The 18,954-nt window shown below is 42.6% G+C and overlaps 1 protein-coding gene across 3 annotated transcripts in view; it reads right to left on the reverse strand.

Annotated features, from left to right (window-relative positions):
• EDC4 (enhancer of mRNA decapping 4) overlaps positions 1 to 18,954 on the reverse strand; it is a 634,971-nt gene that overhangs the window by 16,835 nt on the left and 599,182 nt on the right. Inside the window, exon 29 of one of the 3 annotated variants that reach the window (XM_073576357.1) lies at positions 3,200 to 3,473. The exons of the other annotated variants lie outside the window; for them this stretch is intronic. Within the exon in view, the coding sequence (XP_073432458.1) occupies positions 3,416 to 3,473 (58 nt within the window). The 3' untranslated portion in view covers positions 3,200 to 3,415. Of the gene's footprint in view, positions 1 to 3,199; positions 3,474 to 18,954 lie in introns of those variants that run through there. 3 annotated transcript variants of the gene reach the window in all.

The raw sequence follows: 18,954 nt of genomic DNA on the forward strand, positions 1-18,954 counted from the left end.
GTGTTGTTGAATGTTTTTTTATTTCTTTTTTGGGTTTTTTTTCCAAAATCTGTAAAAAAACGCAAACGCACAAAAACGCTGCGTTTTTTTCCTGCATGCGCATAAAAATGCTTGAAAAAAACGCAGCGTTTGTATGCATTTGTATGCGTTTTTTCAATGCGTTTTTTTGCGGGAAAAACGTGCTGCAAAAAAAAGCAAGTGTGAAACAGGCCTAAGAAAGAGATATCGGGCGATAGTTAGACACAGAGAATGGACCAAGGGAGGGCCTTTTGAGGATGGGTGTGATTGAGGCATGTTTGAAGGATGAGGGAAAGACACCATTTGTAAGTGAAAGGTTGAAGAGGTGTGTTAGAGATGGGATGAAGACTGTGGCCAAGTTAGGGATGAGGTGAGATGGGAGTGGGTCGATGGCACAAGTGTTGAGGTGTGATCTTGACAGAAGGGTGGAGAGCTGATCTTCTGTCATGGTGGAGAAGCTGGCTTTTGCAGAACAGAGCTGAGCGGCTAAGAGGGGCATTGGGGGCTGCGGGCTAAAGTTTTGTCTGATCGTGTAGATCTTCTGCTTAAAGAAGGAGGCAAAGTCTTCAGCTGAAATGAGAGGAGAGGGAGGCGGTGCGGTGGGACGGAGTAGAGAATTGAAAGTGTTGAAGAGCTGTTTAGGGTTGTGAGACAGGGAGGATATGAGGGATGCAAAGTAAGTTTGTTTTGCGGCAGAGAGTGTGGACTTAAAGCTGGCAAGGGACTGCTTGTATGCGCTGAAGTGCTCAGTAGAATGGGTTCTCTTCCATCTCCGCTCAGCGGCCCTGGAAACCCATCTCAGCTCTTTGGTCAGGGTGGTCAGCCAGGGCTGCCTGTTGATTGTTCGAGTTTTGCTCTGCATGAGGGGGGCAGCCGAATCAAGTGTAGCTGTTATTATGGTATTATAAGAAGTGGCAGCAGCATCTGTGTCATGAAGGGAAGCTATGTCTGTAAGAAGGAGAAGGGACTCAGATAGTGATTGTAAATTGAGGTTTTTGAGAGTCCTGCGAGGGTGAGCGAGTTTATGGTGCGGGGGTTGCGCAGTAGGAGAGGAGAGGGAAGAGAATGTCAGTAGGTTGTGGTCAGACAGGGGGAGGGGTGAGTTATTGAGATTAGTGAGGGAACAGAGACGGGTGAAGATAAGGTCCAACGTGTGACCATCTTTGTGAGTGGCCGCAGAGGACCATTGAGTGAGGCCGAGGGAAGCCGTGAGCGATAGAAGTTTAGAGGCAGCCGGGGTGGAAGTGTCAATGGGGATGTTGAAGTCGCCCACGATGATGGTGGGGATGTCAGCAGAAAGGAAATGGAGTAGCCAGGTGGTGAAGTGGTCGACAAAGGTGGAGATGGCTAGTTCCGGGGGGCGGTAGATGTCAGCCAGTTCAAGATTGGAAGGGGAATAGATGCGCCGGAGTGCACCTCGAACGAGGGAAGAGTAGCGAAGGGTGGCAGAGGAATTGGGGTAAAGGAGCAGGTATCAGACAGGAGCAAGCCAACTCCTCCACCACATTTGTTGCTGGGGCGAGGGGTGTGAGAGAGATGGAATCCGCCATAGGAAAGCGCAGCTGGAGAGGCTGTGTCAGAGGGAGTGAGCCAGGTTTCGGTGATGGCAAGGAAGGAGAGTTTGTTGGTGATAAAGAGGTCATGGATAAATGATAGCTTGTTGCAGACAGAGCGTGCGTTCCATAAGACGCCAGGTAAGAGGACCGGGGGAGTGGGGGCTGGATGAATAGGTATGAGGTTGTCATGGTTGCAAAAATGTGTAGAGGATTGTGACAGAGTGTTAGAAATGAGTGTGGGGATGTGTTGAGGAGGGCCAGGATTAGGGGATACGACGACAGCAATGAGGGGTAGTAGACAGAGCATTAGAAGGTGGGAGCAGGATAGGATATGATGTGGCCTTGTGTGTCTGGAGAAAAAGGATTGTATGTGGAGGAACAGTTGTGACGAAGAGGTGAGATGGCTGGGAAGGATGGAGGGGGAAATGACAAGTTCCTTACTGGGTTGAGGGATTGCAGGAGTTAGGGAGAAATAGAGTAGTATGGGGGTGATAGTAAAAAGAAGGCAAAACATTGTTGTGGTGTCATAGTCCGGTACATTACAGTCAATTCCAGTCCAATTCTAGTCTAATTCAGAGTACTTAGAAATATGGACTTTGAGATATGGATTTTGAGATAGATGGAGCAGACTACATCTGGAGCAGACCCATGGAGCTGAATATATGTGCAGCTAAACACAATCAGCTGTGAGTAAGAGTGGGGTGTGACTGCCCAGGCCAAATGCACAGAGTTTAGCAAAGGTCATAAAAGGGGAAGGGGTTTTACAGACCACTTAGATGTGTGGCAAAGATAACAAGAATGGAGTACAATTATGGATACAAGAAGATGGGTAAGCAATGCATACCATATAAAAATACAATGCAGTTCACATGGGGCTTTCAGGGGCATGGGAGAGAAGGGTGGAAATTCAGCAATGCATACCATATAAAAATACAATGCAGTTCACATGGGGCTTTCAGGAGCATGGGAGAGAGGGGTGGAAATTCAGCAATGCATACCTGTGGGAACAATGCTTTCTTATCTTCCTGCTCTAAGCCAGAGAAACCAATGAAAGACTTTCCCAAAGGCAGCTCTGAAGCACACACCTGTTCCTCATCATACAGACTATTTGTGCTTCATAGTGAGACTGTGGCTTTCCTTGGTTTCTCTAGCCTAAAGCAGGAAGATAAGCCTCTGCCTACAGTCCCGCCCCAGAGCACGGGTATTTCATTAGCTGAAAACTTCTAACACTTATTACACAAGAACCACAAGACAGATTTCTTGACCTGAGATATCATTTTAATTAGTTTAACACTGGCAACCCAACAGTGTCTGTAGTTTACTTAGCAAAATCCTGCTATCCAGTTTGCTTTAAACTAAACATAACAAAAGATTAAGTAAAACAATTACAAATTATTTTTTATATATATATGAAAATTAATAATGAAACACTGATGGCAATAACTGAAACACTGACCAAAGAGTGAGCAAACACTCATGAAACTCTAATCCAAAACACTAACAAATAGGGCAACTGTTCGTTTCATGCAATATGGAAATGTTAACCCCTTCTCAATCTTTGACATACCTACAAGTCATGGAGGGTAAAGGGTTCCCAACCTAGGACGTGCAGTTACGTCATGGTGATCATGCAGCCACCATATCTGAAGGCACAGTGATCACATGTAGGTGTGTGCTGTTTCTGATTGCAGGGCACCGAGACTCATCACCACAGGTGTTTTCACTTCTTCCAGCAACCTTGATTGCTGTGATTGGCTGTTCAGTTCTTATTAGCCAATCAAAGCGATGTTTCAGCAAATGGATAGACAGAATCTTAGTTCACTCTAGAATACTCTGGTATGTTACTGGTAGAGGAGTACATGGTCGAGTAAATGACTGCAAAATGCACAAGTCCCGTGGCTGCAAAAAAAAAAAAACCCCAAATCATCATTCCTCTACAGCTCTAGTGCCATCACAAACAGCAGTGCTTTAAAGTCGTTAGAATCACTGGGACACATTGGGGCTCACAAATTCCTGGATAAGTATATGTCTTTGAAGCATTAGAGGAACTTGGAGTACTCAGATGGGAATCTGTCAAAAAGGTTTTTTTGCTATGTAATCTTAAAGCAGCATCATTTAGAGACAGATCTTGATTTCAATGATGTTTCACTGGGTGAAGCAGTAGTAAAAGCAGGGCTGTGGAGTCGGTAAGCCAAACCTGCGACTCCGACTCCTCAATTTCCTGTCCACAGACTCCACGACTCCGACATATATTGCTTATATTTAAGTGAAAAATTTATTGTAGTTCAGTGTGAACATCAGACATTTAATCATTTTTATGATACAATAATCAAGACATTTAGATAGAACATAATATATATTTATTGGAATACAACTTTAGAACACAAAAATCTAATAAATTGTAAATATGTAATACACTATGTAATATCGATTACATATATATACAGTATATATATAACACTATGTAAAACTATGTAAGTGGCAAAAAACAGTTTTCAACAAAAACATACTAAATAACATTTGTGCAGTCTATGAATTTGTTCTAAGAATTGCCTCCATCAGATCCTCCTTCATAGATGACCTAAAATCTGACCTAATAATTTTAAATCCAGAGATCAACCTCTCTACACTAACTTGGGTTGAAGGCAAAGCCGTAACCACATGGGCAACATCTCTAACAATTTCCAAGTATAAAGGAATTGCCTCATGCACAGTCAGTTTTGATGAACGGTTGAATTTTTCTTTTTAGTTGAGAGCAAGTGAAACATTTTGCTGAAATATGGTCAATCTGCTTGCTATAGGAGACGGAGTGAAATCTCTTTCCTTGCGGCAACGCTATGCCTGCTCCATATCATCCAAATACTTGTCAAAGTCAAACTCCTCATCCGATGAGGATGAAGATATGGCAGCAGTAGCACTGTCAGGACCCAAGTCCTCTTGCGCCTGGCAGTCCTCCTGTAGGCCACTCATCCTAACTGCTACCTCAGTCAGAGCTTCTTTTCCTTTAGTAAGCTGTTGATCATCAAGCAATATACGATGACTTGGGTCCACATAAACAGCTGCCAGAAAAATTTTATTTTCCAATAGCTGTGTCTCTCTCCGTTTCATTGAAGCAGAAATGCCATCTGCGATTAAATCTCCTCTTTGGGACAGGCAAAATAGCAAGTTCTTCCATTCCCTTATGAAAATGCCAGGAGTTAAATCCTCAGCTTGTAATTTTTTAGTCACGGTAAATAGGTGATTAAGCAATTCCTTCAATTCAGCCACCTGTGTCCATTGACCTTCATTTAGGGTTACCTGAGGGTTCGCCATATCTATAAGAAACTGTAATAGCCAGGATCAAAACTAGGGAGGGGCAGAACCTCATACTGTTCCGCAGAATCTCATACTGCACACATCAGCTGCTGCAGAACCTTATACTGCACACCCCTACACTTGAAAATAAAGCCTGCACCTTAAGATGTGGTGAATGCAGTCTATTTATTCCAACTATCAAACTATCCAACTATCTGTGTTAAACACTTCTTGATCACATCTATGGTATAGCGGCTGTAGGATCAGTATGTTCATTGATTATGTGGAGTGTTACCTTTCCCATGTATAGGGAAATGGTTTTGGGTTGTATGTTCATATATACAGAGGGGTGTGACACAGACACCAGGGGTGACATGTTATTACCGTTAGCAACCACTAGGGCTGAGGACAATGTTGTGCAGACAGAAGCTCTGACCCAGTGTGATGACAGTGCTCCACAAGGCGTACAGGATGACCGGTCGGGTGGTGGCGACTCCCATTCAGACGGTGACGACAGTGGAAAAGAGAACAGTAAGACCAACTCAGGACTAAGTGGCAAGTCTTTGTCTCGTCGCCAGAGGGGTAAAAGCCGGAAAGGGGCAGAACCAACAGCATTCTAGGAGAAGTTGGAGCAAGAAGAGAAGATCTCCAATTTGACCGCCATCACCCGACGACTAGAGAGTCAAGTTAACAAACTGACCAAGGAGATTAGACACTTGGGAAGAGCGAGTTGACAGTTTTAGCTGGGTAAAGGCACACATACGAGTCTTGGAGCAAGGGCACGAAGAGATGTGTCAACAGCTGGTGAAGGAATCTCTAAAGGTGGCGAGTATGGAAGTCGCAAACTCCGCGCCACCTAGAGTCCGAGCTCTCAGCGGTTAAGGCCCTGAGACAAATGGCCGAGCACAGAGTGGAGGAGCTGGAGAAGGAAGTCTCTGAGCTCAGAGGTCACCTGACAACATGGCAAGGTGTGAATAAGACCCTAAGGGAAGAGGTGGAAGAGCTCAGAGGAGCAGTAAGGTTTCCTGGTCAAAGACGTACAGCAGCCGTGCCCGAGTGATAACAAGGCGGAGCTGCAAATGCCCATCTTGGAAAAGGGTCCTGAAGAGTGTAAATCTCAGGAATAGAGTTGAGCCGATGACATTCATCCATTCAATGCCGACTTTTATTCCCCATTGACTTGCATTGGGGTCGGGTTTCGGACCAAACTCCAACTTTTTTTTGCCCTAGTCGGACCAGTTTCATCCGACTCAAATTTTGCTTCATGAAACCCGATCCGACCAAAGTCGCTCAACTCTACTCAGGAAGATTGTGAGCCAAGAGCTGAACAAAACAGTCACCCGGTCATGGCAGATGTCTTGAGGGAAGTGTCCGTGGTAAACCAGGAGCCATATGTCCATGAAGAGAGTGAGGCTTCGCTCTTCAAGTACGTGATGGAGATACCCGAAGACATGCAAGAAGCGTGTGTCAGTGAGGGTGCGCATGAGGCCTTTAAAAAGGCAACAATGGCCTATAGTGTGAACTGGGCACTAGAGAAGAACCAGTTGGTGATACAGGCAGAAACTGAAGACACAGAAAAGAGGGTGGCTGTCATGAAGGAGATGCACCTACAATGGGATGAATGCTATGAGAGATGGGAGGGTCAGGCTACCCATATGACCTCACCTTTGGGTGAGGGTGCTGGCTGTACCCCTATTTTCCTTCAGGAGCTGCAGGTATATTTGGGACCTGCCGTGAGGTCATGACCAGCCATGTGATCCATACCTCACCTGAAGGTGGGGTTACAGCCTACGTAATGAAGGTGTGTTTAGCACATTAGAGAGTGTTGCACTGGATTGTGCACAGATTTGAGTGTGTGTGGCTCCAGGCCAACCCTGCTTGCCGGATATCGCACAGCCTGGGGAAGCAGTGCTAGCTTTCCTGAAGCAGAGTAGATACCTCCAGAGTGGACGGTCGGACAACCGTGAGTTGCACTGACCCCGGTCAGTAAGAGACTGTACTGTTATGAATGAGTCACCGAGGAGGAAAAACAAAAACAAGCTAAGCCACAGAAAACCAGAGAGGTTGGTAACTAAGCAGATTGCAGAACCCTGATCCTATCCACACAACTAGCAGTAGCCGTGGAGCGTACCTACGATGATCCTAGACGCCTCGTCACAGCCGGAGAACTAAATAAGCCTAAAGCAAGAAAAGGGGAAATCTAAACTGCCCCGGAGCAGACCCCAAAGCAATAGACATCCCCCAAACATGTATTGTTGGTGAGACAAGATGAAAACACAAACACAGATAGAAAAATAGGCTGAGCAAACGATGGGGCCCACACTAACTAGAAAGGACAGGAAAGGAAAGATGCTGTCTGCAATCATGCACAAAACCCTGCCAAAAAATGTCCAACACTTTCTGATAACAAAAACCCTGAAGTCGCTAGACTTCAATTCCCTATATGAGCACTCTGGTATACTCTGAAGACAGAGCAAAAAGAGACAAATCTGATCAGGGACAAAAAGCAAACTGGCATAAACAGAGACATAAGAATGGAAATTCAGCACAGCCCCAGCAGGGGCTGGCTGACACAAAAACTGAGTAAACCAGACCAAATCTCATGTGAAAAAATAGCAGAGCACACTTAGCTTGAGAAGGCAGGAACAGAAATGGAAACCAGAACCTCAGGGCAGGAAAAAATCACCAGCACAAAATTAGGGAGTCAGCTGTCTTAAATCCAGTCAGAGACTCCTGATGTCCACTCACAGTCCTCCTCCTCAGGTGGCAGGTCTCTGCCATTTAATTCAGCTTCATTACCTACTGTCACCACTAGAGGGAGCCCGGATGGAGAACTCACGACTCCTCTGTCAACATAGCCAGCTCCACCACCCTCACCAGAAGCCAGAGGTAAACCAGAAAATGAGTTAACAACACTGTACTGTCCTATGGAACTGAATGCTTAATGGACATTGCCCTGGTCCTGTGTGTGAACAGGGTCTGAGAGGAGCAAAGCCCTGTTTACGGACATTATTATTTTATGTTGCCGAACCTAAAGGCTGACTGCTCTGTTTGTGTTGCTGGGGATATGGAGCAATAAACCCAGGAGAACTTTTAAGGAAATTGAGTCTTCTTGTATGCTATAGCGCTGCCAAGCGGGCGTTCCCCAATGCACTCAGTGAGCGCTACCTTACTATATATATATATATATATATATATATATATATATATATATATATATATATATATATATATATATATACACACACACACACACACATACATACATACACACACATACATATAAACACACACACTGCTGTGAGTACATCCCCCATCTGTGGACGTCAGGCACTCAGACCATCCTCATGGAGTCTGTTTCTATCCATTTGTGCAGACACGTGCACATTTGTGGCCTGCTGGAGATCATTTTGCAGGGCTCTGGCAGTGCTCCTCCTGTCCTCCTTGCACAAAGGCGGAGGTAGCGGTCCTGCTGCTGGGTTGTTGCCCTCCTTCGGCCCCCTCCACGTCTCCTGGTAGCGCCTCCAGCCTCCGGACACTACGCTGACAGACACATCAAACCTTCTTGCCACAGCTCGCATTGATGTGCCATCCTGGATGAGCTGCGCTACCTGAGCCACTTGTGTGGGTTGTAGAGTCCTCTCATGAACGAGTGTGAAAGCACAACCAACATTCAAAAGTGACCAAAGCATCAGCCAGAAAGCATTGGTACGGAGATGTGGTCTGTGGTCCCCACCTGCAGAACCACTCCTTTATTGAGGGTGTCTTGATAATTGCCAATAATTTCCATCTGTTGTCTATTCCATTTGCACAACAGCATGTGAAATTGATTGTCAAACAGTGTTGCTTTCTAAGTGGACAGTTTTATTTCACAGAAGTTTGATTTACTTGGAGTTATATTCTGTTGTTTAAGTGTTCCCTTTATTTTTTTGAGCAGTGTATATTTACATATACATACATATACAGTTCTGGCAAAAATTAAGAGACCACTGCACAGCTTTATGAAAATCAGCTTCTCTACATATCTGACAGCCATTACATTCCACTGCCAGTTGAATTGCAACCAGAGGACACCTCATTCTACTTAATGTGCTTCTGATTAGGTGATCACCTGAACCAAAACTTATTTAATGAAGAAAAATATAAAAAACCCTGCTGTGTTCACAATCCTCTTGCAATAGGACAAGCTGGATGGCAAAATAAGTGCTAGTAACATCCCAAAAGTCATAGGAATGAAGAAATAACTTGTAACCATGTCAAGAGACTTGAAAACAAAAGTCTTGAGTGAGAAAAAGAAGGGCTCAATTCTGGCTTTACTAGCAGAGGGATACAGTGAGCGTCATGTTGTCTCCATCTTTAAAGTTTTTAAGATGGCTGTCCATTACAAGGTTAAGCAGCAGACATTGAGGACAAGAAAGCTACAGATCGGCAGAGGGCGAAAACGACTCTCCACTGACTGAGATGTCCACCATCTTATTCGAATGTCACTCAGCAACCACAGGATGACATCTCAAGTGACCTATAAAAGGAATGGCAAATGGCAGCTGGGGTGAAGTGCATGGCAAGAACATTTCGTAACAGGCTCCTAGAGGCATGGCTCAGGTCATGTAAAGCTAGAAAAAAGCCTTTCATCAATGAGAAGCAAAGGAGAGCCAGGTTGAAGTTTCCCAAACATCGTAAGGATTGGACCATAGAGGAATGGAGTAAGAATCTTCTCTGATGAGAAAAAGTTTCAGTTTTGCCCAACAACTGGTCGACTAATGGTTAGATGGAGACCTGGAGAGGTGTACTAGGCACAGTGTCTTGCACCCACTGTGAAATTTGGTGGAGGATCGGTGATGATCTGAGAATGCTTCAGCAAGTCTGGAAATGGGCAAGTAAATCTTTGCGAAGGACATATGAATCAAGACGAATACAAGATTATCCTGGAAAAACAGTTGATTCCTTCAGGCAATGTTCCCCAAATCTGAGGACTGTTTTTTTCTAGCAGGACAATGCGCCATGCCACACAGCTAGGTCAATCAATGTGTGAATGTAATCAAGAAGAAGATGAATAGTCACAAGCCATCAAACAAAGAACTGCTTACATTTTTGGACCAGGAGTGGCATAACGTCACCCAAAAGCAGTGTGAAAAACTGGTGGAAAGCATGCCAAGATGCATGAAAGCTGTGATTAAAAATCATGGTTATTCTACAAAAGATCTTCCTGAGTTAAAAAACATTAGTATTCTTGTTTCTAAATGATTATGAACTTGTTTTCTTAGCATTATTTGAGGTCTGCAAGCACTGCATATTTTTTTTTGTTATTTTGACCATTTCTCATTTTCTGAAAATAAATACAAAATCTAGTGCTTGGAAATTCGAAGACATGTTGTCAGTAGTTTATAGAATAAAAGGGAAATTTACATTTTACTCAAAAATATACCTATAAAGAAAAAAATCAGACAAACTGAAAATTTTGTAGTGGTCTCTTAATTGTCAGAGCTAGATATATATATATATATATATATATATATATTATATTATATTCACTTATATTTGTTTTGTGTGTGGAAACATTATATTTGAACATGGTCTGTAATGATATTATGGTCTTCAATGGAGTATGTAAAAGAAAAGGTTGGACGAGGAAATGACGTCACAATTTTTTTTGTTAAATATTATATCTTTATTTTGGTTACAAATCCGCATGAAAATCACATCAAATCCATGCGGATTATCATCTGCGCTTTCTGCCAAGAGAGGGAGAACCTGCACAGATTTTTACAAAAGAAAATTCACAACGTGCGCATATACTATAAGGGTTAAAAGTTGACCAGCAATTTTCCAATAACATTTACAAAACCATATTTTTTAGGGACCACATCATATTTGAAGTGACTTTGAGAGGTCTATATGATAGAAAATAGTCAAAAGTGACACCATTCTAAAAACTGCACCCCTCAAGGTGGTCAAAATCACACTCAAGAAGTTTATTAACCCTTCAGGTGCTTCACAGGAATTTTTGAAATGTTGGAAAAAAAAATGAACATTTAACTTTTTTTCACAAAAAATTATTATATTCTAAATAATAAATTTATTTCACTAAAAATTCAGGTTAGTGCATGTCATGTCACGTTTGGAGAGCCCCTGATGTGCCTAAACAGTGAAAATCCCCCACAAGTGACAGCATTTAGATCCATCAGGGAACTGTAACATTGAGATGTGTAAATAAAAAAAAATACATTTTCCCTACAAAAATGTTTTATTTTAGCTTCAAATTTAGCATTTTAATAAGGGCAACAGGAGATATTTCACCATACAATGTGTTGTTCAATTTTTCCAGAGTACACCGATTCCTCATATGTGGGAGAAAACTACTGTTTGGATGCACAGCAGGGCTTTGAAGGGAAGGAGAGTCATTTGACTTTTTTAATGAAAGATTTGCTGGAATCATTGGCAGACGCCATATTCTGTTTGGAGAGCCTCTAATGTTCCTAAACAATGGAAACCCCCACAAGTGACCCTATTTTGGAAAACAGACCCCTCAAAGAATGTATTTATATGTATGGTGAGAACCTTGAAACCCCCGATGCTTCACAGAAGTTTAGAACGTTGAGCCGTGAAAATAAAAAAAAAAATCAAATCCCCCCAAATGTTGCTTTAGCCCCAATTTTTATTCTCACAAGGGTAACAGAAGAAATTGCACCATACAATTTGTTGGGTAATTTCTTCTGAGTACTCCGATACCCCATATGGGGGGGGGTGCTACTTTTGAGGCACAGGGCAAAAGCTGAGAAGGGAGGAGTCGCCATACTGGAGATCAGATTGTGCTGGAATGGTTTGAGAGCGCCATGTCACATATTGGCAGAGGTGCCAGAACAACAGAAACCCCAATATGTGAACTCATTTTACAAACTACACTGCCCAATTAATTCATCCAGGGGTGCCGTGGTCATATTTACACCCCTTGTACCTCAGAATTTTTTTTTTACCATTGAGCGGTGAAGAAAGAATAAATTATATTTTTACAACTAAAAAGTTGTTTTAGCCCGAAGTTTTTAATTTTTCTTAGGCCTGTTTCACACTTCCGTTTTTGTGTCCGCCAAACGGATCCGTTTCCGTTTTTTTGACGGAAACGGATGCCAACGGATCCGTTTTTAAAAAAACAGATCCGTTTTTTTGACGGATCCGCGGTAACCGTAATGGAAGTCTATGGGACAAAAAAAAAAAACGGATCCTGCAAAAAATGGCGGATCCGTTTTTTTACGGAAAACAACGGATTTTGACGGATTTGAAAAAACGGAAGTGTGAAACAGGCCTTAGGGTTAATGGTATTTTTTCCCCACATCAAACTGAGGTACATTTTTCCTTAGTGCTCCATTACCCTACATGTAATTAGAAAATATTTTTCAGGCACAGCGCAAAGCCCAGAAAGGGAAAGAGTGCCATACTATAGTGCAGATTTTACGGTTATGGTTTGCAGGTGCCATGATACACTGGGAGAGCCCCCGAGTTGGTAGAAGAGACAAACCCCCATAAGTGAACCCATTTTACAAACTACACCTCTCAATGAATTAATCTAGGGGTGCAGGAATCACCATGGGTGTGTAACAATTTTATACCATTGGGCAATAATGAGAAAATAACTAAATTTTGTTTTAGCCCCAGATTTTAAATTTTCACACAAGAAGTGGGTAAAAATGGCATCAGAATTTATCCCACAATTTCTACTGAATATGGAAATACCCCATATGTGGCTGTATAGTACTGGTTACCCATACGGAGACTTGGGACAGAGCGCTATTTGTCTCCTGGAATGCAGATTTTCCTAGATTAGTTTGGGCTTAGAAGGGAGGGGAGCATTTTGGAAGCACAGAATTTGCTGAACTTCTTTTGAGGGGCGAAGAGCCATTTAATTTTTCCAGAGCCTTTGTACTATCAGGAACGTGGAAGCCCTCTATATTTCCTTTTAACAGATGACAGACCTGAGTGGGGGCTTGCTTTTTTTATGGACTGAGTTGAAGTTTTTATTAGGAACAATTTACATATTTTGGATCACATTTTTCCGGCGCTATATGCTGAGCACTTACTTTGGGGTTTCCACCTAAATCTCCGAGTGACGTGATTCAGATGAAAACCCCAAGGGATCCATCCACTATAATGAAGCAGCAGAGTTACTCTCTGCTCAGCGTTGTCATTCTTTTCAGGAGTGCACAAAACTGTGGCCTAAAAAGACAGACCGTGTTGGATCACAGGTCCTATGGCGTCCACAGTGCCTCCATCTGCCTCATTATAGGGAATCTCCCGTCAGGGGTTCAGTCTGAATCACGTATTTTAGAGATTTACACGGAAACCCCAGTGTAAACCTTACTGCAATCTTTAGGATGCAAAAAGAACAAAACAGCAGTTGAAGAATTGGTTTTATTTTTTATGCCGTTCCTCGTGTGGTATAAGTGATTAATGACTTAATTCTGTGTGTTGGTGTGATTACAGCGATACCAGATTTATATCAGGTTATGTCTGGCTGCGGTCACACACTAACAAAAATGCAGTTTATTGCGAAAACTAGGCATCACCATATTTTGAGACCTATCATTTTTCCATATTTCGGCCCACAGAGTCATGAGAAAGCTTGTTTTTTGCCGGACGAGTGGACGTTTTTATCGGTACCATTTTCAGGCACATGGCTTTTTTATTGCTTTTTATTCTGAATTTTAGGAGGCAGAACGAACAAAAACAAGCAATTCATAATTTTTTATTTAGACATTCTGCATGTGGTAAAATTGATAAGGAAGTTTTGTACTTCAGGTCAGTATTATTACAGTGATATCACAGTTACATTTTTTTATGTTCTGGTGCTTTTAGACAATAAAAACTATTTTATAAAAAAAAATATTTTTGCATTGCTTTATTTTGTAAGTTATAGCTTTTTTATTTTTCTGCTGATTGAGCTATATGGGGGCTTGTTTTTTGCTGGACAAGATGACGTATTCAGTGGGACCACATTTATTTATATCCGTCTTTTTGATCGTGTTTTATTCCAATTTTTGTTCAGCGGTATGATAATAAAACATTGCTTTTTGCCTTGCATTCATTTTTTTATGGCATTCACTAAAGGGCTAAATTAGTGGGACAGTTTCATAGGTCAGGTTGTTCCGGATGCGGCGATAGCAAATATGTGTGATTTATTGTTTTTATATATTTTTTCGTAATATTTTAAAATAGATTTTTACAATTTTCAAAAAATATTTTACTTTGCCCCACTATGGGACTTTCATTTTTTGCAGGCTGATCGCTTGTATAGCATGGGGATACAGCAGCATCCCTGTGCTATGTCAACTGTCAGCACTGCACTGACAAAGTTGCTCATCATGCTCTGAGCATGATTGAGCAACTTTGCTAGCTCTAGTGACCTGGATGTCGTCATGAGGACATTGGGTCACCATGGCAACGATCGGGATGCAGCTGGGTCTCTGATCCAAGGTCAGAGGGGCTGTCTTCCTTCTGCCTGCTCCTAAAATTCTTCGATCGAGTTCGATTGCAGCATTTATGGGGTTAAAGTGCCGGGAGTGGTGCAGGATGTCAGCTGTCAGAATCAGCTGACAAAATGGCGATTGCATGCGCACAGCCCATATGCGCGCAAAATTGCCGGGACGTATTCTTATATCCCAAGTCAATAAGGTACAGGTCATAGGGAGGTATGGATACATCCAAGGCGGGAAACCAGTTAATGTGTATAAGTAGCACAGCATAAAAACGTATAAAAATCTGGTATCACTGTAATCATTCTAACTCGAGAAACAAATCTCACTTATCACTTACTGCACAGGGAACGGTGCAAAAACAAAGTAAATAAAAACATTAACACAATTTCTTGTTTTTGTTCAAAGTCTGAAAAATCTGAATAAAAAAAGATCAAAAAACATTATGTACCTCAAAAGGATATCAAAAGAATCTGCAACTCATCGCACAAAAAATAGGCCGTATTACAGCTGTTAGCCAAAAAATAAAAATATTATAACTCTCTGAATATGGGAAAACATATATTTAAATCTGGTATTGCTGTAATCACACCAACCAGAAGAATAAATTTATCTCATCACTTATACCACAAGGAGAACCATGCAAAAATAAAAAATAAGAACTATTCTTGTACTGCTGTCTGTATATGACCCTACAATGGGGTCAATTTTAATTTGTATCTTCTGTTCTGGCACCTTAGGGATTCTGCAAACTATTCTTCAAAATCTAGATTCCAAATAATATACCTTTATTTCAGATACTCTGTATATCAGCATCAGAGCTGAAATCTGCCCCTTGCTGATTAACCACCAATACAAAAAGAAAATCAACATTTACAGTGCGTTGAGAACGTATTCGGCTCCCAGTAACCTTTCAACCTTTTCCCACATATCATGCTTCAAACAAAGATACCAAATGTAAATTTTTGGTGAAGAATCAACAAGTGGAACACAATTGTGAAGTTGAACAAAATTTATTGGTTATTTTAAACTTTTTTGGAAATACAAAAACTGAAAGGTGGGGCGTGCAATATTATTCGGCCCCTTTACTTTCAGTGCAGCAAACTCACTCCAGAAGTTCATTGTGGATCTCTGAATGATCCAATGTTGTCCTAAATGACTAAGGATGATAAATATCGACCTGTGTGTAATCAAGTCTCCGTATAAATGCACCTGCTCTGTGATAGTCTCAGGGTTCTGTTTGATGCACAGAGAGCGTGTCATGAAGACCAAGGAACCCAACAGGCAGATCCATGATACTGTTGTGGAGAAGTTTAAAGCTGGATTTGGATACAAAATGATTTCCAAAACTTTAAACATCCCAAGGAGCACTGTGCAAGTGATCATATTGAAATGGAAGGAGTATCATACCACTGTAAATCTACCAAGACCCGGCCGTCCCTCTAAACTTTCATCTCAAACAAGGAGAAGACTGATCAGAGATGCAGCCAAGAGGCCCATGATCTCTCTGGATGAACTGCAGAGATCTACAGCTGAGGTGGGACAGTCTGTCCATAGGACAACAATCAGTCGTACACTGCACAAATCTGGCCTCTATGGAAGAGTAGCAAGAAGAAAGCCATTTCTCAAAGATATCCATAAAAAGTGTCATTTAAAATTTGCAACAAGCCATATGGGAGACTCCCCAAACATGTGGAAGGTGCTCTGGTCAGATGAAACCAAAATCAAACTTTTTGGCAACAATGCCAAATGATATGTTTGGCGTAAAGACAACACAGCTCATCACACTGAACACACCATCCCCACTGTCAAACATGGTGGTGGCAGCATCATGGTTTGGAGCTGCTTTTCTTCAGCAGACAGGGAAGATGGTTAAAATTGATGGGAAGATGGATGGAGCCAAATACAGGACCATTCTTGTTGAAAACCTGTTGGAGTCTGCAAAAAACCTGAGACTGGGACGGAGATTTGCCTTCCAACAAGACAATGATCCCAAACATAAAGCAAAATATACAATGGGAATGGTTCACAAATAAACGAATCCAGGTGTTAGAATGGCCAAGTCAAAGTCCAGACCTGAATCCAATCGAGAATCTGTGGAAAGAGCTGAAAACTGCTGTTCACAAATGATCTCCATCAAACCTCACTGAGCTCGAGCTGTTTGCCAGGGAAGAATGGGCAAGAATTTCAGTCTCTCGATGTACAAAACTGATAGAGACATACCCCAAGCGACTTGCAGCTGTAATCGCAGCAAAATGTGGCGCAACAAAGTATTAAGTTAAAGGAGCAAAATAATATTGCACGCCCCATTTTTCAGTTTTTGAATTTCCACAAAAATTTAAAATAAATAAATTTTGTTCAACTTCACAATTGTGATCCACTTGTTGTTGATTCTTCACCAAAAATTTACATTTGGTATCTTTATGTTTGAAGCATGATATGTGGGAAAAGGTTGAAAAGTTCCAGGGAGCCGAATACTTTTGCAAGGCACTGTTTCAGTAGACATCTCTTATCATAATCTCTCTATATAAAATTGAATGTGTGTGTGTCACCAACCAATCACGAAGCATCTTTCATTTCACTAGACCTGTTTAAAAGAAGCTGAGCTGTGATTGGTTGCTATGAGCAACAGTTTTCTCACTCCAGACAACACCTCAGCAGACAGTGACTGGGTGGGAGAAATCTAGCATCCCCGGGAACATAAGCTCCAGCCATTGTCTGCCCCCCAGAAAGGAGCAGAGAGCACATGACAGAAATTAATCCCCCCTTCCATTCCCATATACCCATCACACATCCTTCATCCCATAGGCACATCTTCCCTCTTAAGGGTATTTCCGGTATGGGAGTCAGGGCAAATCCCTCAGCGCTCTGATTCTGACCCCAGTCTTCTATTAAAGGGATCATTGGTATGGAAGTCAGGGCAAATCCATCCAGCGCTTTGGTTTGACCCCAGGCCTTTCCTAAAGGGACCCCCGGTATGGAAGTGAGGGCAAATCCACTCTGCGCTTTGGTACTGACCCCAGGCCTTTCCTAAAGGGACCCCCGGTATGGAAGTGAGGGCAAATCCACTCTGCGCTTTGGTACTGACCCCAGGCCTCTCTTAAAGGGATCTCTGGTAGGGAAGTTAGGGTAAATCCCTCAGCGCTCTGATTCTCACCCCAGGCTTCTATTAAAGGGATCATTGGTATGGAAGTCATGGGAAATCCACTCAGCGCTCTGGTTCTGATGCCAGGCCTCTCTTATAGGGAACCCCGGTATGGAAGTTAGGACCATTCCTCTCAGCATTCTGGTTCTATCCCTAGGCTGATGGGATGATGTTGGATATTAGGGGTAGTAGTCCGGTGGCTATGGTTGATGGGATGATGTGGGATATTAGGAGTAGTAGTCCGGTGGCTTTGACGGGATGATGTGGGATATTAGGGGCAGTAGTCCTGTGGCTCTGGCTGATGGGACGATGAGGGATATTAGGTGTAGTAGTCCGGAAGCTCCGGCTGACGGGATGATCTGGGATATTATAGTGAATGTGGCTATGTGGAGTGGGCAGGGCTATACACTCAGCTATATCTAATATATAAAGCTCAAAGTGTGTATGTATGTGTGTATGTATGTATGTATGTATGTGTGTGTGTGTATGTGTGTATGTCCGGGATAGGCATCCGCACCGTCGCAGCTACAGCCACAAAATTTGGCACAGTCACACGTCTGGACCCCGAGAGCGTCCTAAGCTACAGTCATGGCCAAAAGTATTGAATGCAAAAGTGAATTTGACACACTGCAAAGGGAACCTAACCAGAGCAACAGCACCAACGTTTCGGCATAAAGCCTTTCTCAAGGTAGTTGCATTACTGGTTACAACGGAGAGACACGGGTCACATAGGACGACCGGAAATTTTCACAAAAGGTGAGGTTCCATATATTTCGCAGAGTGTGCTTCGTAAGTGGAGGAGTGACAGGGTCACTATATGAGGAGAGTGGAAGGTGGGTGGACGCCTGCAGTAGATGACCGGGACAGGCACATGTGGCGGTGGAAGCGGCTGCGGCGACGTGACCGCCGCTTCCACCGCCACATGTGCCTGTCCCGGTCATCTACTGCAGGCGTCCACCCACCTTCCACTCTCCTCATATAGTGACCCTGTCACTCCTCCACTTACGAAGCACACTCTGCGAAATATATGGAACCTCACCTCCTTTTGTGAAAATTTCCGGTCGTCCTATGTGACCCGTGTTTCTCCGTTGTAACCAGTAATGCAACTACCTTGAGAAAGGCTTTATGCCGAAACGTTGGTGCTGTTGCTCTGGTTAGGTTCCCTTTGCAGTGTGTCAATAAATTCACTTTTGCATTCATTCCTTTGTCCTCATTTTGAGTGCCGGGGTTTACTTCATTACGTACATATGTCTTTTTACCCCCTGAGCACCTCCATTAACGGGTGGTAGAGCCTGGAATTTCCATACTCGTTTATGGCCAAAAGTATTGACACCCCTGCAATTCTGTCAGATAATACTCAGTTTCTTCCTGAAAATGATTGCAAGCACAAATTCTTTGGTATTATTATCTTCATTTAATTTGTCTTAAATGAAAAAACACAAAAGAGAATGAAGCAAAAAGCAAAACATTGATCATT

Source organism: Dendrobates tinctorius, unplaced genomic scaffold, assembly GCF_039654945.1.
Source record: "Dendrobates tinctorius isolate UK_male_01 unplaced genomic scaffold, ASM3965494v1 ptg000048l, whole genome shotgun sequence".
NCBI lineage: Eukaryota > Metazoa > Chordata > Amphibia > Anura > Dendrobatidae > Dendrobates > Dendrobates tinctorius.